General features: G+C 44.8%; 1 protein-coding gene across 1 annotated transcript in view; it reads right to left on the bottom strand.

The window, feature by feature from the left end:
• MTCL1 (microtubule crosslinking factor 1) overlaps window positions 1-23,169 on the bottom strand; it is a 141,003-nt gene that overhangs the window by 105,569 nt on the left and 12,265 nt on the right. Inside the window, exons 2-3 of the mRNA XM_063299115.1 lie at window positions 11,810-12,034; window positions 2,754-2,912 (exon numbers count right to left, since the gene is read on the bottom strand). Coding sequence (XP_063155185.1) covers window positions 2,754-2,912; window positions 11,810-12,034 — 384 coding nt within the window. The remainder of the gene's footprint in view (window positions 1-2,753; window positions 2,913-11,809; window positions 12,035-23,169) is intronic.

Below are 23,169 nucleotides of genomic sequence, written 5' to 3' on the forward strand. Positions count from 1 at the left end.
GCAAACCCTTTTTGGCAAACAGAAAATATAGAAAGATTATAATTTTCTGGAAACAGTTTATCTGATTTTTAGATTATCTATGCCCTAAGGTCAGGGGCTGGCTGGAAAACAAGGCTGAAGGGCCTAATTGCTGGGCAATGACTCACTATCATCTTCACTTGCTACTCTCTCTTTACAATCCCAGCTGAGTTTGGTATCCTCAACTTAATGCTTCTCAGATATTTTGCCATGATAATTAGCCAACTCCACTGGGTTGATATGGGATTGCAGCATCTGGATGGCACTAGGTTGAAGAGGCTGATCTAGGTTGTTTCTACATGCAGTTAGACACTGAAAAAGGGTCCAATTTGTCACAGTTATTGTAACATTTGGAAAACATTTAACATACAAGAAAAGCTATAATATCTTGTTAAAAAGCCAATGGTAGGGATAGTTTTACTGGTGCAGAACTGTGTAACTGTGGCTTAATTGTAAAACATAAGGAGCAGATTCTTGCCATCATTTTTCTTTCCAGCATACGGTAACCTGAACATCTGGAGAGCATCAAGTTAGGGAAAAGTGGAATACATCAACAACTAATCTTTCAAAATGTTGCATTTTCAGATCAACTGAAAATCCAGATTGTCTTATAACTAAAGCACATATAGAAGTTACATAGAAATGAATTCCTCTAAGATCACAGAGGAATTTGTTGTTATGCTCTGTTGAGTTGTAGCCAACTCCTGGTGACCCCATGGATAAAAGCTCTCCAGGCCATCCTGTATCTCACACATTATGCAATTCTTGCAGGTGCTTTTCTGTGGCTTCTGGTATTCTGCCTAGCTCCTAATGCATTGTTAGTCTCTTCTCCTTCTAGCCACCTTGCCCAGCATAGATGCATCAGCCTTTATGAAGTGTCCAGAATATGATAGCTTTTATTTCATGATTTTGGTTCCAGTGAGCTTTCTGCTTTGATTTCCTTTAGTACTGGTTGGTCCTCTTGGTTGTCCAAGGTATGTAAAACAACCTTCTCCAGCACGATAGCTCAAAGGAGTCAATCTTCTTCCTCTTGCTTTTGCATATCCCTGGAATCCGTATATCAAGATAATACCATTGGGTTGACCAGTTTAACTTTTGTCTTTGCCTTTGATTAGTTTGTCTAGGCCGCACAATGCCTTTTTGCCCATTGTTATTTTTCTCTGAAACTTTTGCACACACACCCTCTTTATCAATAACTGTCACAGTAACTATTTCTACTGTCTCATTTTTTATCTTAAATTCTTTTAGTTTTCCAGCTGATATAATGGGAACCAAGGCATTGTAATCAACATATCTCAGGTTATCGACATTCCTTGCACCACTTTTGACTCCAGACCTGTGGTCCATACTCAATGTATAGACTGGACAGTCTGACTACTTTCTGATGGTAAACTACTACCAAATTCTGTTCTCGGTGTGGCTTCCTGGTTACTGTCTATATTGTGTTCCCCTGTACTTTTTGAAACTTGTTGGCTTAATTGTTGTATCTCTCTCCATATAGAGCTCTAACCTCTTTTGCAGAATTTTCAACAGTATCTTGCTGGTATGTGATGTTAGGGCTATTATCCTGTAACTAGAACACTCCTTTCAATCTCCCTTTTTAGGGATTGGGATATAGATAGACCTTTTCCAATCTATGGGTCACACTGTTTTTCCTTATTTACTTCCTTATTTATCCATAACAGAGGAATGTTATGGTGTTTGTTGTTTCTAGTAGCTTCCTTCAAGAGGTCTATGGGGCTTTCCTATTTCCTATTTGTTTTATACCATCTGACATCCTCCTCAAGCACCACTAGTTCCTCCACATATTCTTCTCTCTCAAATATGATGTCATCTAAGTTGATCTTCTTATAAAAGTTTTCTGTGTGTTTTTTCCATATTTTTTTCACATTATGTTCTATCATTAACTCCTTTCCATGCTTGTTCCATGTAACACTAACACAAGGTTGGAATGCTCCTGTGATTTCTTAAATAGATCTCTTGTTCTTTCCATTGTGTTATTTTCTTATAGTTGACTACACTTTGAGTTCATACATACCTCTTTATCTCTTCTTGCCTGTTGCTGGAAGTTTGCATTAAGTTCTCTAGTTTTTCCTATGTCTCCTCTGGCTTTTGCCAGTCTTCTTTCCTTAGCTGTTTCTGTGGCCTTGCTTGATAGACATTGTGTTCTTTGTTTCTTTCTAAATCTTGTTAACGTCTTCCCACAATTCCTCAGGCTCTTTGTCCACCAGGTCTTCAAATCTATTTCTACCTTCAATCTTACATTCTTCTAGAGTAGGTTGTAAGTTATATCTCACTGGGATTGGATCTTTCCTAGTCTTTTTCAGTCTGATGTGTGTTTCTGTGATTAGTAGCGAATGGCCTGATCCACAGTCAGCATTCAGAAATGTTTTGCAATTTAATTATGTATACAAAGCTACAATTTAAAGTATGCTTTTCTCAATTTTCTCACTAATGTTGAAAAATTAGTATGTAATTTAACCAGTTCTCTAAACCTAGATACAGCTCAGAGAATATGTCTTACTTCATCAAATTTAAATGTTCCACATTACTTTGTCCTTTAAATGACCTATATCTGTAGTTTGTCAACTTGATCTATGTATTATTATACAATCGAAATTGCTGTTATTTCCTCACAGAGTATGCAATGATGAAGGCTATGACTGCTTTTTACTTTACTTCTAATTCCCAAAGCAACATATTTTGCTAGTTATCTGTCTTAAGTTACCACTTACCTCTTTCAATTTATCTAGCTCATTTTGCAGTGCCTGTTTCGATATGTCCACCTCAATGATTTGTTGACGAAGGACTTCATTTTCATCCTCTGCTTTAACACGCTTTTCCTCCACATTTTCCAGTTCATGGTGCAGCCTGACAGATACATCTTTGGCTACCTATTTTTTAAAAGGTACACAAATATACTTAATAATTTAAAAAGCCATTTCATTAGAAAGAATATATAGGCTGGGATGTGGAATTCCCACCCACCCACTGGCTCCTGGATAAAATAACTATAAAAGCTTTTGTTAGTCTGAAGTTTTTCCACTGGGAACATAGATAAAAAAGTAATGCTGAGTCCCTCTCCTCCAGTCCATACTCTCTAGGTGATTGTTTGGATCTACAAAGCAATGTGGAATTAGTACATAGACTTGGGAAAATATAAACAAATTGTGTTTTTCTCCTTTCCACTGGTTGAAGTATCATAAGAGGAACTAAGCTAATGGAATGATTTATAAAAATAATGTGATCTTGGTTTGACATAGAGTAAGGGATTGATTATGGAAATTGCTGTATATTCTTGTTGTTGAAAGTCCAAAGTCACCTCTTTATGTAATCTTCAAAATTCTTTTTTCTTGTGTTTCACATTTTAGTTTTTTTTCTTTTTGTAGTTTTTTTTTCTTTTTTGTAGTTTTTAATCTTTGTTTCAAATTTAATAAAATTCTTATTAAAAGAAAAAGAAAAACCTTCCAAATCCAAGATAAGACAAGAGATTGATACAGAGATTGTAACAAATATGGCCAATTATTACCTATACATTTCTTTCTCCAGAACATTCCATAAAAACTTTTAAATAAATCCCTCCATCATCCAGATGATTTACACATAATTTCAATAACACCTCAATTCTTTACATTCTTCTGTTTTTCTGAAGTGAAAAATGTTAACTTCTAGTTAGTTAGTTTAGTAGATTAGCCTTGAACAAATTTAATAACTTCAAGGTCAGTATTATCCACAATATACTTAATGTAACATAAACTACAAGGTAAGTTCTTGAGGTACTAAAAATCAATTAGTTAATTAATCAGATTTAGTGTAACATAAAAGTTGATCATGACAAAATTGGTTTATAAGAAGTTTTTTTCAGTTAAGAAGGTATCTATATTATTATAGAGAAAGTACATACAGTATAAAGGTATAGTAGAAACCCCTTAGGAACCTTGTTATACACATGTAGCCTTTTGTTCTTCTCATAATGCTTATTCAGCACAATTTGGAGCAATGACAAAATACTTATTCAGGCAGTGGAAAACTGGGCCCAATTCTGAACCATTTTTTAACACAATCCTTCAAAATGCACGTAATGGAAGGGATATTTCAATCCTACTTCACAGAAAATTTTCCCTAAGACCAGAAAGCTAGCACCTCATTTGAGAAGTGTTTTGTAAGTTATGAAGTACTGTTATACAGTATTCAAATATGCCCTCTCACATTATTTATTTTATATATTTATATATATCTTTAAGTGCAAACACATCTCAAAGCAGTTTATAATAAAATTATTAAAATATATATTTTAAAAATAATTTAAAAGATTCATTTAAAAAGTAAAGGGAAAGGAAGAAACAGTACAGAACTATTCACCCAACATTCTTACAAGGAAAACCTAGGCAAAGAGACTGATCTTCAACCAAGTATAAACATGTAATACATGGTGCCTTACAAACTTTGGATGGGGATATAGGCACCACCATAGAAAAAGGCTGTGAGAAACTGCAAGGTGATATTATCACTCTGAGTACATGTAGCAGGATTTCCTCTGATAAACTGAGTGACAGACAAGGTCCATAAATTATTATGGTCTCAACAGGGTTGTTATGGGGAAAACAGGAAAAGAGAGCATTATGTATGCTGCCTTGAGTTGTACAAACTAAAGGCAGGATATAAATCTAATAAATGAATACATTAATTAAGTTATATTGACATATGAAGACCTAGGTTTAAACCTGGCTTGGTAACATGGCAATCAAGTGCAGTTGTTTCAAAAGAAGTTGAACATATGTATGGAGAGTTGCCTCAGTAAGCAACTTTGCAGTTGCATTCTAGACAAGCTACAGCTTCCAAAAGAAGCATTAAGTTCCCCACATAGAACACATTACAGTAATCAAAATGTGAGATTACCAGTGCATGAACAATTGTAGCTAGGCTGTCCCTATACAGGAAATAGCATGCATAGTATACCAGCCAAAGCTGGTAATAAGACATTCATGGCTATAGGGGTCACTTGGATCTTGATGATCAAATTAGGTATGTGTTCTTTCAGAGTTAAGAGACTGGGGTGGTATAGAAACCAAGTTAATAAATAAATAGACTCATTTACAATACACAGACTCCTCAATTCCCACATATAAAATGTAATTCCCTTTCTAATTCTGATATGTCAAGGTGTCATGAGTGCCGTTGAGCTGAAGACATCAGCGCAATGGCACACATGACAATAACAAGGAAACAGGGGAAGGGGCTCAAGATAAGTAGCCATCAACTCACAAAGACTGAAGGACAAGAAACAATGGCTAAACGGATCGCGAGGCACACCCAAGCTGTTAGCGCTAACGCAACGGAGATCGCCCAGCTGACAGCAATCACCGGAGGAATAGAGAAACCGATGATGGGCGATCCCGGAACGCCAGCGGGGCCTCGCAACCTCTCACCTACCGGCAGGACAACGTGTTGGACAAAGGGGGGTGACGTAACCGCGAGCGAGGGGGCGCTGACCGGCGCGGGGTATTTAAACCCCGCACTGGCGCGCTCCTGTCACTCTCAGCTTTTTTCCTATACTGTACCTACACTGCGAATAAATCAGAGCCTGTTCCACAGAATCAGCGTCTGAGAATTATTCGGAGGTAGGCAGCGCATGACATAAAGCTGAGAGTCATAAACTCAGCCTCGCCGAGCCCCACCGGACAACGAGCCGCGGGAGGAGTAGACGGCGAGAAGACCAGGAAGATGAGGCCGGCGCGACGCGGACAAGGAGGGCGAGCCGCACGGCAAGAAGCAGAGGAGGACCGACCGAGGCCAGAGGCACCGCGGACTCCCGGAGCCATGGACGCCCACCCGACCCAACCCGAGCCTCAGCTCCAACCCCAAGGGGAGATGGCGACGGAGGCAACCCGACCACGGGAGGGAGCAACATACCTCCCGAAACCAGCGGAGAACCCCGCGCCCCACATCGCACCCCAGCAACGGGCGTGGAGCGACAGCCCAACGGCGGTAAGCACGGAGGAGGACGATGGAGCAACCCAGCAGACGGCGGAGGACGCGGACCAACAGCCGGGAGAGACTGAACCCCACCGGCAACCCACCCCCGCCGACACACCGACAGAACCGGCCCCAGCGGCGGCGCGGATCGTGGACGAGGACGCACGAGCCAGACTCACGGCCATGGAGACCCAACTGAAGGAACTCCGGACCATGCTTCAGTCGCTCATGCCCCCCGCGCCGCCCAACGACGTCCCCGCACAGGTCCACACCCCGAGCGAAGCGCCGAACCCCCTCAGGCCAAATGAAGGTCAACAGACGGCCCAGGCGGACGACACCACAGGCCGGGAAGCGAGAGGAGGGGCCGCACAAAACGCCCGGGCCCCAAAGGACTTCCCCATCTTCTTTGATGGGAACCCCGCGAAACTGTCGTTCTTTATCACGAACGCCAGGGAGTTCATGGGGAGGCACGGACACTCCTACGACTCCGAAGCGGACAAGATCGCTGCCGTGGCGATCAAATTACAAGACCGGGCGGCGGACTGGTACGTCCAACTGTACGAGTCCAGCTCCCCCGCCCTCGCCAACTTCCCCGCCTTCATCAATGAGATGAAAAACTACTTCGAAGACCCACTAGCCAAAGTGAGGGCGAAAAGCGCACTCCAAAGACTTAAACAGGGCACACGCACTGTCCCAGACTACGCGCTCGAGTTCAAAGCCCTCGCGGGGAAGGTCAACGACTGGTCCGAGACCACCCTGCTGGAAATGTTCAAAAGGGGGCTCAACCGCGACGTACTTCAATGGGCCCTCTACCGCGACGACCCAGAAACTCTACACGGGTGGATCCACCTCGCGGGGAAAGCCGAACACGCGCACCGCACCTTCCTCATGACAACTACGGAAGACACGAACTACACCTGCAAAAAGGTACCCGCACCATACGTGGGGACGGCCGACCCCACATACCCAAAGAAGAAATTTAATCGGGAGCCCTGCGGGAAGTGTGGAAAACTAGGGCACAAGACGGCGGATTGCTTCGCCAACCGACTGCCGACCAGTGCGCCTAAACCCACCCCGAAAACTAGCCCCAAACCACCTAACCCGGTGCTGCCCCCTCACCGCCGAATGACCGGAGCCACAGCGACACCAGAGGAAGGCTGGGACGCCTACTGGGGGGAAGAGGACAACGTAGACCCAGACCAGCCGGCGGGAAAAGCTCCCCGCCTGCCCTGAAACGCGTTGCGAGGCAGGCGGTGGGACAGCAGCGCGGACCACCTCGACGGAACGGCGAAAGCTCCGTGATAATGGCGGCAATCAAACTCTCTGCCGGCAACGGAGCCACCACGGCCGCGGCACTAGTGGACTCGGGGTGCTCAAAAAACCTCATCCACCCCGACTTAGTCGCCAAACTCGACCTCCGCTGCTTCCCCCTCCCCACGCCGTTGGCATTCCACCAGCTGGACGGCTCTACAGCGGGAGGGAAACCAGCTACGATGCAAACCGAGCCGGTCACCCTGCAAATGGGCACTCACACCGAACGCACATCGTTCGTCGTCACCCACATCGGACGGCCCATTGCAGTCCTGGGAATGCCATGGCCCGCGACAAACAACCCGTGCATCAACTGGGAGACCCGCACCTTCACATTTGGCGACGGCGAGTATCGGGCACCAGTTCCAGCGGGCAGAACCAACCCCACTGTGGGACGAGCAGAGGCGACTACACAGGACAACGCCGCTACCACAGCAGACCTACCGGAACAATACGCCGACTTCTCCGAGGTCTTCGGAGAGGCGGAAGCTGACCAACTACCCCCCCACCGCAAGACGGATTGCCGGATCGACCTGCTGCCCGACGTCCCCTTACCTAGACCGAAGATCTACTCGATGACCCCGAAGGAGATGGCAACCCTCCGGGAGTTCATTGATAAAAACCTAGAGAGGGGATTCATAGAGCCAGCATGCTCACCGGTCGGAGCCCCCGTCTTATTCCGGGAGAAGAAAGACGGCACCCTACGGCTCTGCACCGACTACCGGGGCCTAAACGCGGCTTCCCTGTCCAACAAATACCCCTTACCCCTGGTGAAAGACATGCTCGCCCACCTGTCCACGGGCAAAGTCTTTTCCAAATTGGACCTTCGCGAGGCGTACTACCGCATCCGAATCAGGGAGGGGGACGAATGGAAGACTGCGTTCAACTGCCCCCTAGGCGCCTTCCAGTATAAAGTGCTGCCGTTCGGACTCGCGGGGGCCCCCGGGGTGTTTATGCAGCTCATCAATGAGGTACTGCATGAACACCTGTTCAAAGGGGTCCTTGTCTACATAGACGACGTCCTTATCTACACTAAAACGCACAAGGAACATGTGACCCTAGTCAGGCAAGTCCTCGACAAGCTCAGAAGGGCGCAGCTCTATGCCAAGCCTACAAAGTGCGAATTTCATAAAGCGCACCTAGACTACCTGGGGTACCGAATCTCCGGAGACGGCATAGAAATGGACCCCGCAAAAGTCGAGGCGGTGCTGAACTGGGAACGCCCCCGCAACAGACGCCAACTCCAGAGCTTCCTCGGCTTCGCGAATTTTTACAGGTCATTCGCCCGGGGGTTCGCAGAGATAGCCCTCCCCCTAACGGACCTCCTCAAAACCAAAGGGGTGGGGGACACCCGACGCGCCAAGAACCCGGGCACAGTATTGAATTGGACTCCCGCGTGCCAGACCGCATTCAACAAACTGAAAGCACTGTTCACCACGGAGCCAATCCTCGCGCACCCGGACCCAGAACGGCCGTTCGTGGTCCAAACCGACGCCTCAGACTTCTCCCTGGGGGCCATCCTACTCCAAAAGGACCCCACGGGACTCCTGAAACCATGCGTCTACCTGTCGAGGAAATTTTCCGAGACAGAAAGGCGATGGCACGTCTGGGAGAAAGAAGCCTTCGCGGTAAAATCGGCGCTAGAAACATGGCGACACCTACTCGAGGGAGCCACCCAACCATTCGAGGTCGGGACCGACCACCGGAACCTCGAGGCCCTCCGAACGCCCCGACGCCTTAGCCCAAAACAGGTCCGATGGGCCCAATTCTTCAGCCGCTTCAACTTCCAGCTGAAGTTCATGCCGGGCAAAAAGAACTTCCTGGCCGACGCCCTCTCCCGACTGCCCCAAGACGAAGAGCCCGCCCCAGACACCATTGGGACGGTCCTATCCGCCTCGCAACTGGGGATGGCCGTGACCACCCGAAGCGGCGCTCGGAGGCAGCTCGACGCTACGGCGCAACCGACGGCGGGACAACCTGTGACCAGACGAAGCCAGCCGCAACTACCAGGGGGAATACGCACGGACCTCGCCGCCGCCCTCAAAACCGACCCCTGGTTCCTGGCAAACCCCGACAAGGTAACGATGGCACAGGACCTGGCATGGGGGGAAGGCAGAATCTATGTCCCGGACTCGCAACGCCAAGCGATCTTGCATAGGTCACACGACGCCAAGCAAGCGGGACACTTTGGGTTCCTCAAGACCCTACACCTAACAAGGCGTCAATTCTGGTGGCCCGCGCTAAGACGAGACGTGAAAGCATACGTAGCGTCCTGCCCAACGTGCGCTAGGGCCAAACGGGCACCAGGCAAACCCGCGGGGCTATTACAACGGGTGGCGGAACCCTCCCGCCCATGGGAGGAAATCTCTATGGATTTTATAGTGGACCTCCCACCCAGCCAGAAGAAAACGGCCATTTGGGTGGTGAAAGATTACTTCTCGAAGCAGGCCCACTTCATCCCCTGCACGTCGGTCCCGTCCGCACAACAACTAGCCAAACTCTTCCTCATCCACATGTACAGGTTACACGGATGTCCCGCACGTGTGGTGACCGACAGGGGCACACAGTTCACCTCTAAATTCTGGCGGGCCTTCCTAAAGCTGACGGGGACCCAACAGGCCCTATCCACCACCTGGCACCCCCAGACGGACGGAGCCACAGAGGTCCTCAATGCCACCCTAGAGCAATTCATACGCTCATATACTAACTATCATCAAGACGACTGGGCTGAACTGCTCCCGTTCGCCGAAGTCGTATACAACAACGCCGTCCACACGAGCACGGGGAAAACTCCGTTTGAGGTAGTCTCGGGGCGCGACTTCGTCCCCATACTGGAGCTACCACAACCCCCGGAACCACAGGTGGACGCGAGCGACTGGGGACGGAAGATTGCGGAATCATGGCCAATAATCACGGCAGCGCTGAAGGATGCACAGGCGGCCTACAAAGAGCAGGCCGACAAGCACCGGCGCCAACAACCGACGTTCCAGGCGGGGGATATGGTCTACCTATCCACCAAATTCCTAAAGTCACCCCAACCCTCGAAAAAACTGGGGCCTAAGTACATCGGGCCGTTCCGAGTCACGCAGATAGTGAACCCGGTGGCAATACGCTTGGACCTGCCACACAACCTACGGAGACTCCACCCGGTGTTCCACACCAGCCTCCTGAAACCGGCAACCACCTCTCGATGGCACCCAAGCACACCACAGCCCTCACCGGTGATGATCGACGGGCAACATCACTTTGACGTAAGGGACATACTCGACTCTCGCAGGCAACGGGGATCTTTACACTATTTGGTCAGGTGGAAACACTTCCCCCACCCAGAATGGGTGGCGGCGCACAACGTTAACGCGCCTGACCTGACCCGGGCTTTTCACCGGGCATACCCCGACAAGCCAAAACCAAGGCTAGCAAGCGGCACCTGCAAAACCCCTCCCCTGCGGGGCCCCCCCGCCTACCGTGCCCCAAGGGAAAGGGCCCCCCCAAGCCCGCGACTTGGGTGGACCTCCCCCCGGGCCCACGAGGCAGTAACAAGCGGTCGCCAGCACCCTCCCCCCGCCCCGGGCCTACGGGGGAGTGGCAAGCAAGTCAACAGGGCATCCTGGGGGCAACGCCCAGGAGCACACATAACAAATGCGACGCACTTTTGAATAAAAAAGAAGGGCCCTACCTGGAGCTGATAAGCACCCGACCAGCCACGCCTCTCTCCTCGTCGAACTGAGCCAAACTCAGGGTGTGGCCGGAGCATGCGCACGACAGGGTGTGACCTGGGCATGCGCACTAAGAACACACCCTAGGAAGGCACGTGGTAGAGGGCGGGGCAAAGGGAGGGGCGAATAATACTCCAGCGGGAATTTCAAAAAAAAAAAAAAAAACATTTTGACAGCTCTCCTGGTAAAAACCGGAAAACTGGGGGGGGGCACTATTCGGACAGGGGGCAGTATGTCATGAGTGCCGTTGAGCTGAAGACATCAGCGCAATGGCACACATGACAATAACAAGGAAACAGGGGAAGGGGCTCAAGATAAGTAGCCATCAACTCACAAAGACTGAAGGACAAGAAACAATGGCTAAACGGATCGCGAGGCACACCCAAGCTGTTAGCGCTAATGCAACGGAGATCGCCCAGCTGACAGCAATCACCGGAGGAATAGAGAAACCGATGATGGGCGATCCCGGAACGCCAGCGGGGCCTCGCAACCTCTCACCTACCGGCAGGACAATGTGTTGGACAAAGGGGGGTGACGTAACCGCGAGCGAGGGGGCGCTGACCGGCGCGGGGTATTTAAACCCCGCACCGGCACGCTCCTGTCACTCTCAGCTTTTTTCCTATACTGTACCTACACTGCGAATAAATCAGAGCCTGTTCCACAGAATCAGCGTCTGAGAATTATTCGGAGGTAGGCAGCGCATGACACAAGGTAACATAAAACTTTGCAATTCTGCAGAAGGCTCTAGTCATGACTTAGATGCCATTATGTCTAAATTCTTCACCCACCTTTAGATCTTGCTCTAAGCTTCTGATTAGTTCTCCATCCACCTGACCCGTCTGTGCAACTTTCAAGCTTTTCTGTTCAGCTTTCCTGAGACGATACTGCAAGATACGACAGTTCTTGTTTGCACGATCCAGCTCTCGTCGAAGTTCCTGTAGTTGGTAAACATCTTCTTCAAGATAACTGTCACGCATCTCTTCCATTTCAGCCCGGAGTTCATCCAGTTCATCCTGGCATAACCCAAAACAGAGTCAGAAATCCAAAGGGTTGTTTAGTCCCCATCGAAAGACATGTACTTTTTGTTAGATTTGCATTGTGACATTATGAGAATCAACCAGCATTTACAGCTGCTGCTCTATCTCTATTCACTGTGGGTATTATAGGAAAAATCCTATTGAAATATTAAAAGCATGTTGATACAATTTATAATTTGCATCTGAAGAAATAATGAAAACAATAACTCTATAGGTGAAAGTTTATATAATGAACTGCTATATGTTCATCTGCCATGGTAATATGAACAGGATGAGGCCATCTTTTTCTTTCATTAGGGCACCAAAATCAGGCAATATAATTGTTATCTTATTATGTATTATTAATATTACCATAGTTAGGAACTTGTTTTTTTCTGATTTGCAAATCAGAACATTAATATTTTATCTTTAACATACACTTCCAAGCAAAAAAGTTATATATCAAAGCTCAGAGGAGAGTTAATATCCAGTATATTACGACACCAATACTACAAACTTTATCTGATCCATTGAATAACAAAGGGTTAGGTTTTACATTAAAGAGTATTTAATTCATCATTGCATAAGCTTTGGTGGACCATAATTCACCAAATAATAAATTAGCTTTTAAGATGCTGCAGGACTGTTTCTGTTTCAAATGCTTAACAGAACTATACATCTAACCACCATCATCAAAGCTAACATTTATATTTCAGCTCACTATACATTAACTTGCTGGATCGTGGCTTGAGGAACTCTATTCTATTACTAACAATTCTATAGTTAAAGCTGAATATGGAAAGCAATTCTAAAGAGCATTTCTCTCATAGACTTCCCCCCCAAAATTATCTTCAATTCTACAACCCTGTTCATCCTAGAATAGAACAAATAATTAAGAGCCCCAAAGCCAAATAATTGGATATTTTTCAAATAACTAAATAATAGAAATGAAGGTCAGGGAATAGTTGTTTTTGTTTGTTTTGTTTTAACTATAGCACACAAATATGTCTATGTACACTACATACATACAGACTGTAGCCCAGAGCAGAGGTGTGGAAGACACGGCCTGCAGGCTGCATGCAGCCCACAACAGTCCTGAGCGTGGCCTGAACAAGATTAAAATGCAACTGGGTAATATTTAAGAAAATAAAATAAAAATACAACAGAATATAGATAATATTACATTTTAAAACTAAATAATAATCAATTTAGTCACCAATCACCAAAACTCCAGGCTCGCAACTTGCAAGGAGTCCTGCACAAGCTCGCTGCCTCAGCTTAATTGCAGCAGCAAAGATTGCTCGGGACTGCCACAGTGCTGGCTGAGCAGGAGGACCACAGGAGAGGAGTTCCCTCTCAGTCTGCTCTGCAGCAGCCTCAGCACCCCGGCTCCTGCAGTTAAGCTGAGGCAGAGAGCTTGTGCCTTTCTCTGGCCAGCAGACAGCCAGCCAGCCTTGCACTAGTAGCTGACCTGCTCCAGACCCCAGAGCTTCCAGCACATGAAGGAGCACCTCTCTCCAAAACAGGTTGAATTAATTTCTCTACTCCCTTCAAAAAAGGTTGAATTAATATCTGAGTTTCTGGCTGCACAAGGTCCATGATTATCATTAACTTTACAAAATTTTCTGTTTTTAAATTAATAATAATTAAAGTTTAAATAAGTTCAGAATACATCCAGAGAAGAAGGAAAAAACGGGAAAAAATGAAAGAGAGGGGGCGATTCACATGCTTTTTGTATAATCAATAAATACTTTCTGTATTATCAATAAAAATATTGATTGCAGTAATCAGTGACTAGTGAATTTATATTATAATCTGTAGACATGTATGTTTGGTGCAGTGATTAAAGTGTTAGATTAGAAACCGGGAGAGGCTGAGTTCTAGTCCTGCCTTGGGCACGAAGTCAGCTGGGTGATCTTGGGGCAGTCACTTTCTCACCCCTAGGAAGAAAGAACTGCCAAGTCACTTCTCAAAAATGCTGCCAAGAAAAGCTCAGGAGGCAGTCACCAGTTGCCAGGAATCCAAAATGACTTGTAGGTAAAACTTTCAAGCATGTATGTGATATATTATTATACTTTCTACTTTTTATACTTTAACTAAGAAATATGTAAATTTTTTAATATGTCACTATTACAAATATTTGCAATTTACTCATATTCTTGTACTGTGGTGCACAAATTTGTACTTGGTTTCAAAAAAGCCTCACAAAACATTTTTTTTCCACATATGGGATGTCAGAAATTAGAAGGAACAATGCAGGGAGGTGATAAGTGGGAGTAAGAGGTGTGGAGATGGTTTGTGTGATACTTCGGTGGTAAGCCAGGAGGAAGCTCAGAGTGGGGTGGGAGAGAATATATATACAGTACACATATACATACACACACACATTTATATTGAAAATAAATTGACAAATTTGTAATAATGTTTCTTTTTTATGTTTATCTATATTCTCCCTGATTGTTGTGTTAATGCATTAATAACAAAAGAAACATCTAAACATATATGGTTTTCAAAGTCAATATGCAGCCTGCAGGAATCCTTTTTTACTGGTCTCCATTTCTATTTGAGATTGACACCACTGGCCCAGAGTACTTCTAAGAAAAATACTGATCAATTATGTGCCATCAAGTCAGTGTCAACTCCTAGCAACCACACAGATAGATTTGTCCCTAACCTGATCCTTCAGGTCTTCCAATGGTGCACTTATAGCCACTGTAACTGAGTCCATCCACCTTGCTGTTAGTTGTCCTCTTTTTCTCTTTCCTTCTACCTTTCTCATCATTAGAGCCTTCTCCAGAGAGGTGGGTCTTTGTATAATGTTTTTGAAGTAGGATAATTTAAACCTGGTCATTTGTGCCTCAAGTGAGAATTCTGGGTTGATTTGTTCAATGTTCCATTTGTTTGTTTTCTTGGCTCTCCACAGTACTCTCAGGAATCTTCTCCAACACCAAAGTTCAAAAGTGTCAATAATCTTCCCAGTCTGCTTCTTCAAAGTCCAACTTTCAGTTCCATAGAGTGTCACAAGGAATATCACTGCCTTCACTATACTGATCTTTGTAGGTCACATCACATCACACACCACGGCATCTGCATATATTTTCCAAGGCCTTCATAGATGCTCTACCAAGTGCTGTTGTTGTTTATTCGTTTAGTCGCTTCCGACTCTTCGTGACTTCATGGACCAGCCCACGCCAGAGCTTCCTGTCGGTCGTCAACACCCCCAGCTCCCCCAGGGACGAGTCCGTCACCTCTAGAATATCATCCATCCATCTTGCCCTTGGTCGGCCCCTCTTCCTTTTGCCTTCCACTCTCCCTAGCATCAGCATCTTCTCCAGGGTGTCCTGTCTTCTCATTATGTGGCCAAAGTATTTCAGTTTTGCCTTTAATATCATTCCCTCAAGTGAGCAGTCTGGCTTTATTTCCTGGAGGATGGACTGGTTGGATCTTCTGGCAGTCCAAGGCACTCTCAGAATTTTCCTCCAACACCACAGTTCAAAAGCATCGATCTTCCTTCGCTCAGCCTTCCTTATGGTCCAGCTCTCGCAGCCATATGTTACTACAGGGAACACCATTGCTTTAACTATGCGGGCCTTTGTTGTCAGTGTGATGTCTCTGCTCTTAACTATTTTAATGAGATTTGTCATTGCTCTTCTCCCAAGGATTAAGCGTCTTCTGATTTCCTGACTGCAGTCAGCATCTGCAGTAATCTTTGCACCTAGGAATACAAAGTCTTTCACTGCTTCTACATTTTCTCCCTCTATTTGCCAGTTATCAATCAAGCTGGTTGCCATAATCTTGGTTTTTTTGAGGTTTAGCTGCAAACCAGCTTTTGCACTTTCTCCTTTCACCTTTGTCATAAGGCTCCTCAGTTCCTCTTCACTTTCAGCCATCAAAGTGGTATCATCTGCATATCTGAGATTGTTAATGTTTCTTCCAGTGATTTTAACTCCAGCCTTGGATTCCTCAAGCCCAGCACGTCGCATGATGTGTTCTGCGTACAAGTTGAATAGGTAGAGTGAGAGTATACAACCCTGCCATATTCCTTTCCCAATCTTAAACCAGTCCTTTGTTCCATGGTCTGTTCTTACTGTTGCTACTTGGTCATTATACAGATTCCTCAGGAGGCAGACAAGATGACTTGGTATCCCCATACTGCTAAGGACATGCCACAATTTGTTATGGTCCACACAGTCAAAGGCTTTAGAATAGTCAATAAAACAGAAATAGATGTTTTTCTGAAACTCCCTGGCTTTTTCCATTATCCAGCGGATATTGGCAATTTGGTCCCTAGTTCCTCTGCCTTTTCTAAAGCCAGCTTGTACATCTGGCAATTCTCTCTCCATGAATTGCTGAAGTCTACCTTGCAGGATCTTGAGCATTACCTTACTGGCATGTGAAATGAGTGCCACTGTTCGATAGGTTGAACATTCTTTAGTGTTTCCCTTTTTTGGTATGGGGATATAAGTTGATTTTTTCCAATCTGATGGCCATTCTTGTGTTTTCCAAATTTGCTGGCATATAGCATGCATTACCTTGACCGCATTATCTCTCAAGATTTTGAACAGTTCAGCTGCGATACCATCGTCTCCTGCTGCCTTGTTATTAGCAATGCTTCTTAAGGCCCATTCAACCTCACTCTTCAGGATGTCTGGCTCTAGCTCACTGACCACACCGTCAAAGCTATCCCCGATATTGTTATCCTTCCTATACAGGTCTTCCGTATATTCTTGCCACCTTTTCTTGATCTCTTCTTCTTCTGTTAGGTCCTTGCCATCTTTGTTTTTGATCATACCCATTTTTGCCTGGAATTTACCTCCAATGTTTCTAATTTTCTGGAAGAGGTCTCTTGTCCTTCCTATTCTATTGTCTTCTTCCACTTCCACGCATTCCTTATCTCTTCTGGCTAACCTCTGGAATTTTGCATTTAAATGGGCATATCTCCCCCTATCGCTGTTGCCTTTTGCTTTCCTTCTTTCTTGGGCTACTTCCAGTGTCTCAGCAGACAGCCATTTTGCCTTCTTGGTTTTCTCTTTCTTTGGGATGTATTTTGTTGCCGCCTCCTGAACAATGCTGCGAACTTCTGTCCAGAGTTCTTCCGGGACCCTATCTACTAAATCCAGTCCCTTAAATCTATTCTCCACCTCCACTGCATATTCCTTTGGAATATTAGTGAGCTCATATCTAGCTGATCTGTGGGTCTTCCCTAATCTCTTTAGTCTGATCCTAAATTGTGCAATAAGAAGTTTGTGATCTGAACTACAGTCAGCTCCGGGTCTTGTTTTTACCGACTGTATAGATGTCTGCCACCTTTGGCTGCAAAGGATGTAGTCAATCTGATTTCGGTGTTGTCCATCGGGTGAAGTCCATGTATAAAGCCGTCTCTTAGGTTGTTGGAAAAGAGTGTGTCATGAGTGAGGATGGCGAGCAGGGGGCTCCCATCCAGGCTGTAAAGCGCGTGCGTAGTACTGAGGAATTAGGTGGCCATTCAAAGAGATACAGATCGGGCCCGCCTTAGTCTTTGGGGTTTATATGTCTGGGTTTTCCCACGCTTCTTCAGTTTGTTAGGATTCTCTGTTATGTAGCAGTAAATAAACACTAGAGACCTATTCCTTGTCTCAGCGTGGTTCCTGGCTGTTAGGACAGAGTGTTTGTTATGCAGAGTGAGTTGTCTTGGCAAAATTCTATCATCCTATGTCCTGCTTCGTTTTGTTCTCCTAGGCCATGCTTACCTGTAATTCCAGGTGTCATTTGACTGCGCACCTTAGCATTCCAGTCTCCTGTGATGAAAATAACGTCTCTTTTTGGCGTATTGTCCAGTAGGTGCTGCAGATCCTCATAGAACTGATCTACTTCAGCTTCTTCAGCATCTGTGGTTGGGGCATATATTTGGATCACTGTGATGTTAGATAGCTTGCCTTGAATTCGAACTGAGATCATTCTATCGTTTTTTGGGTTGTATCCAAGCACTGCTTTAGCCACTTTACTATTAATTATGAAGGCTACTCCATTTCTTCTGTGATCCTCTTGTTCACAGTAGTAGATCTGGTGGTCATCTGATGTGAAGTGGCCCATTCCAGTCCATTTCAGTTCACTGATGCCCAAAATGTCTATCTTTAATCTTGACATCTCACTAATAACCACATCCAATTTGCCCTGGCTCATAGATCTTACATTCCAGGTTCCAATGGTGTGTTGATCCTTAGAACATCAGATTCGCCATTCACCACCAGCACCGTCGGCTGCTAGGGTCATCAGTATACTGCATGTTATTGATGTTTCTTCCTCCAATTTTAAAACCATGCTCATCTTTTCCAATCCAGCTTCCATTAATATATATTCAGCATATAAATTGAATAAATAAGAGGAGAGCATACAACCTTGTCTCACTCCTTTGCCAACCTGGAGCCAGTCTGTTTCACCATGTTCTGTCTGTACTGTGGCTTCCTGATCTGTATATAGTATTCACATGAGGACAATGAGATGTTCTGGGATTCCCATTTTTATAAGCACATTCCACAGCTTGACATGATGGACACAATCAAAGGCCTTTCTATAACTGATGGACATACTGACTTATTTTTGGTATTCTTTGGCTTTCTCAATTATCCAGCATGTATCAGTAATAATGTCTTGTGTTCCTTGGCCTTTTCTAAAGCCATCTTGAACATCTGGCATCTTTTTTTCCATGGAGGGTTCTAATTTGTGTTGGATTATTCTAAGCATTATTTTGCTAGCAGGTGAAATTAAGAATATTGTACGATAGTTTGCACACTCTGTTAAGCCTTTTTTTGGTGTTGAAATGTAGATTGACCTCTTCTAATCTGTTGGCCACTGTGACATTTTCTAGATTTACTGGGATAGCTTGGATACAACCTTTACTGATTCTTCATTCATATTTCTGTGGGTATTCCATCAGTTCCTGTAGTCTTCCAACTTGGTAATGACTGGAATGCTGATCTAACTTTATCTTCTTATCTATTAGAGATTCTTGTTAAGGAGAGAATATCTTTTAAGATATCTTGGATGTTGACATTTCTACTGTACAGTATTTCAGTATATTCCTCCCATCTTTGCTCTCCTTTGAACTGGTTATTATCTGACCATTGGCATCCTTTAGCATACCAGTTCAAAGTTGAAACCTCCTCCTGAATTCAGAGATCTTCTGAAAGACTTCCCTTGTTTTTCCATATCTATTTCCATCTTCAATGTCTTTACAGATGTTGTTGTAACACTGCTTCCTGATTCTTCTAACAGCTCTCTGAAACTCTTTGATAAGTTCCTTTCAGAGATTTTTGTCTTTTTTGGCTTCTCTACTCTTCTTGGCAATCTTCATAGTTTGTTCTGACATTCAGTATGCTTTCTTCTCTACCTACAGTTTTGGCAGTCTGTTTTCACATTCAGTGGTAACAACTTCTTTAAGTTCATTTCAGACTTCTATATCAGTGAGGTTCAGGATTTCAAAGTAATTCCTGATGTTCTTTTTGAAAATGGTGGGTATATGTTCAAGATCATATCATGGAACCTGGTTGGCTTCTTTAGCTTAACTTGGAACATGCACATGAGCAGATCTGTTCCACAGATAGCACCTGGACATGCCTTTGATATATAATTGAGTCTTTCCACCTCCTTTAAGCAATAATACAGGTAGTCCTTGTTTAGCAACCACACTTGGGACTAGCAACTTGGTCACTAAGCAAAGCAGTAGCTAAGTAAAACCACAACTGTGCTTATGATCTTACTTAAGCTTTCCTTTTGGTTGTTTGAAGAAAGTGTTAGCTATGATGAAATCATTGGAGTGGCCAAAATTGATAAGTCGGTCTCCTGCTTCATTTCAGTTTTCTAAGCCATAAAATCCAACTTCATTTTCCTCTTTAATGTTTCCAACTTTGGCATTCCAGTCTCCAATCACAAGCAGCACATTTTGCTTGCATGTTCTGTTGATTTCAAATTGAATTTGATCATAAAACTCATCAACTTCTTCTTCTGCATCAGTGGTTAAAGCATAAATGTGGAGTATTGTCATTTTAAAGGATTGTTCACAAAGTCTAATTGATATTATTAGGTCACTGATTGCATTGTAACAGTTCTTCCTACACCCTTCCTAACTATAAAAGCAACCCCGTTCCGTCTTTCTTTTCCATGTCCTGAGTAATAAACAGTGTGATCTTCTGACATTAGGTTGTGAGGTTTGAGCCCGCTTCTGACTCCAAAAACAAAACTTATCCGGAGTCAGAAGGGGAAAACAAAACTTATCAAGAGGGACTTGGAGAAGCTGAACCAGGAAGTAACTCAGCAGAGCGGGAGAATTTGCAAACGCGGAATAGGCAAACTCTGGAGGGGGATTTGACTCCTCCAGTCAGCACTGGAGACAGCAGAGAAGCGTGCGAATCAGAAGGCAGCCCGATTGGCTGCAGAAGAGAAAAGGTGTGGAAAGGAACGCATTAAAAAGCAAGCACACATTGAGCAAGCTGCTGGAGACAACCAATCCTTTGAGCTCACAGCAACTGTGGAAGAGTCCTTACCAGCATCAGAAGCCTTGCCTGTAGCCAGCATGGAACCAGCGCCAGCGTCTTCTGCCACTGTGGACCTGCCTGCTGCAAAAGTCACTCCAATCGAGCCTCTCCCTGCCGTTCCTGCGGAGCATAGTCTCGCATCCCGCTCCAAGCCTCGTTGTATCGCTTCAGCACATTCCAGATGTGCTCCCAGATTCAAGCATAGCCTAGACTCTCCAGTCCAGCCCAATCCTGTTCCCAGCTCTCAGCCTTGCTTAGACCCTCCAGGCCAGGCCAGTCTTGCTTCCAGTCTGCAGCCTCGCCTAGATTCTCCAGTCCAGTCCAGCTTAGCCTCCAAACCCAAGCCTCACTTTGACTCTCCAGTCCAGCCCAGCTTAGCCTCCAGAGCCAAGCCTTGCCTAGAGGTTTCAGTCAGTCTTGCCTAGCTTCCACATGTCAGCCCGCTCCTATCTGTGTGCCAATTCACAGAACCTTGCCTCCAGATTCTGCCTTGCCACGCACTCTAGCTTCACCAAGTCTGACAGCTTCGATCAGAGAGTTGAATTCTGTCTTGCTGTTCTGCCACAGTCTGATCCTGCAGCTTTGCATGTTCATCCATCATTGCCTGGGTGGTCTTGATTGAAATTGCTTGCCTTATTTATTCACCAGGACTTTACTGTTGTAAATAGTTGTTTTAAATAAAGAGTTTGATAATAGTTCTGTCTGGCTGCCTCATAGTCTGAACAGGACAGCTACTTCCTGCACATTTTTCTACTTATGCAAGTTTTTGTGTGAAATAATAGTGTGGTAGTTCAGTAACTGAGTGGAAATGCTGACTTTTCACAGCTTACCTTTAAAATGGAGCGGTAGTGGTCAGAGCTTGTGGACTGGTGGTCTTCTAAGGTAATGGTAAAGTCAGAGACTGTAAAAGATAGTACCTTGAAAGCCAAATCACTAAAAGACAATACTATAGTTGTGACAAGACTGAAGCAAGTTGCAAGAGGGCTATCATACAACAATATGTCTCCATGACACAGTCTACCCCAGTTAGGAACTCCACCAAGGATCAATCTTCACTGCTTTTCTCTAAGTTAGTGGGACTCCCTGGCCCACACACTGTTCAGTCATACAGCCTCCTATAAAATATCTGGCATGAAATACTATTTCATTGGTCAAGGAAGAGAGCCAGCTTGGTCTAGTGGTTAAGGTTCTGGGCTAGAAACCCAGAGTCTATGAGTTCTAGTCCCACCTTAGGCATGAAAGCTGGCTGCGTGACCTTGGGCCAGTTGCTTTCTCTCAGCCCAACTCGGTGCAATGTAGACTAGCCTCCTTGTGGTGCACCCTGGGCAACGTGACTTGTCACTGCTAAATAGTCTACACATCTGGCTGCTGGACCTCACAAGGATTTCCGAGCAAGAAAAAGCAGCATGAACACTGAACTGCTATGCCATACGATAAAAAAAAGGTCAAGAAAGCAGATTCTTTATTGATTATATGCTTGTGTATAATATTTCCTTTGCGTTTATGACCAAAACCTGGTTTTGTAAAACTGAGTAACTTGCTCTTGCTATTTTAGGAACTGCAAGTTATACCTGTGTTCATGTAGTTCTATCATGTGGGAAAGGGTGGCTGTAATTTTTCATTCAGTCTTAGCCCCCTGAAAGACTTTTCTTAGTCATGTCTCTGACTCCTACTAACTTTGAGATAGTACCTAGGCCCTTTAACAATAATTATTTCCGGGTGGCATTTATTCATTATCCTCCTAGCCATTTCACAATTATTTTTGGAACAGTTCTCTGCAGGGCTGTGTGACTTTTTGTTACCATGTCCTTTGCCACTTTGTGAAAATTTTAGTATCAATTCCTTACAAAGATTTTTCCCCCTATTTTTTCAATGTATGGACTTTCTACTACTCCTACCACATTGACGGGGGAGGGGGGCTTTAAATTTAGTCCTGCCTTCAATTATTACACCTTCTCTGAACTTAATTTTGCTCCCCGTAGTAATTCTTTGGGTTTCCTCTACTTTTGACACTTCCTTGACTTTCTTCTAACGGGTAACGCATGTTAACATAACTATTCATGTATCTCACATGGCTGATGTTCAGCTGCTCTCTTAGAGATATTAGTTTACTGACAATACCTTTTCCACTGCCTATCCTACTGAGCCTACTGGCAGTTTTCCAAGTTCTTTTAAGCAGACTCCTTTTTGTCCTTTGTTGAAGAAGCCTTCTCTGGATCCCTCTCAGCATTTGGATTATAACCGTCTTTGCTTCCTTTATCTAAAATTGTTGAGAGAATTGCCCTCCCACAATAGATTCCTCGTTTAAGTTCCGCTGGCCTTCTCAATCTATAATTGATTAGGATTTCAAGCAGGCCATTAAACTGAGAAAGTGCTCCTTCAGATCCTGAATCACCTGAATCATATTCTTGTACCCAAAGTGACTTAAATTGGTGTTGGTTGTTTTAGAATGACAATAGTAGTTGATGTGGTTGAACACCAGACATTGCTATCTAGGATATACAGTAGTCTTGAGCATTACTGTTGGTACACTTGATTGGTTGAAGTTTTTTGCTTTCCCTTTTTTTTGTGGTGCTGCATGGTGGATCAAAATTCTGGGAATTTCTCCTTGTAGCAGAA

The sequence above is a fragment of the Candoia aspera genome, chromosome 3 (assembly GCF_035149785.1).
Source record: "Candoia aspera isolate rCanAsp1 chromosome 3, rCanAsp1.hap2, whole genome shotgun sequence".
NCBI classification, from domain to species: domain Eukaryota; kingdom Metazoa; phylum Chordata; class Lepidosauria; order Squamata; family Boidae; genus Candoia; species Candoia aspera.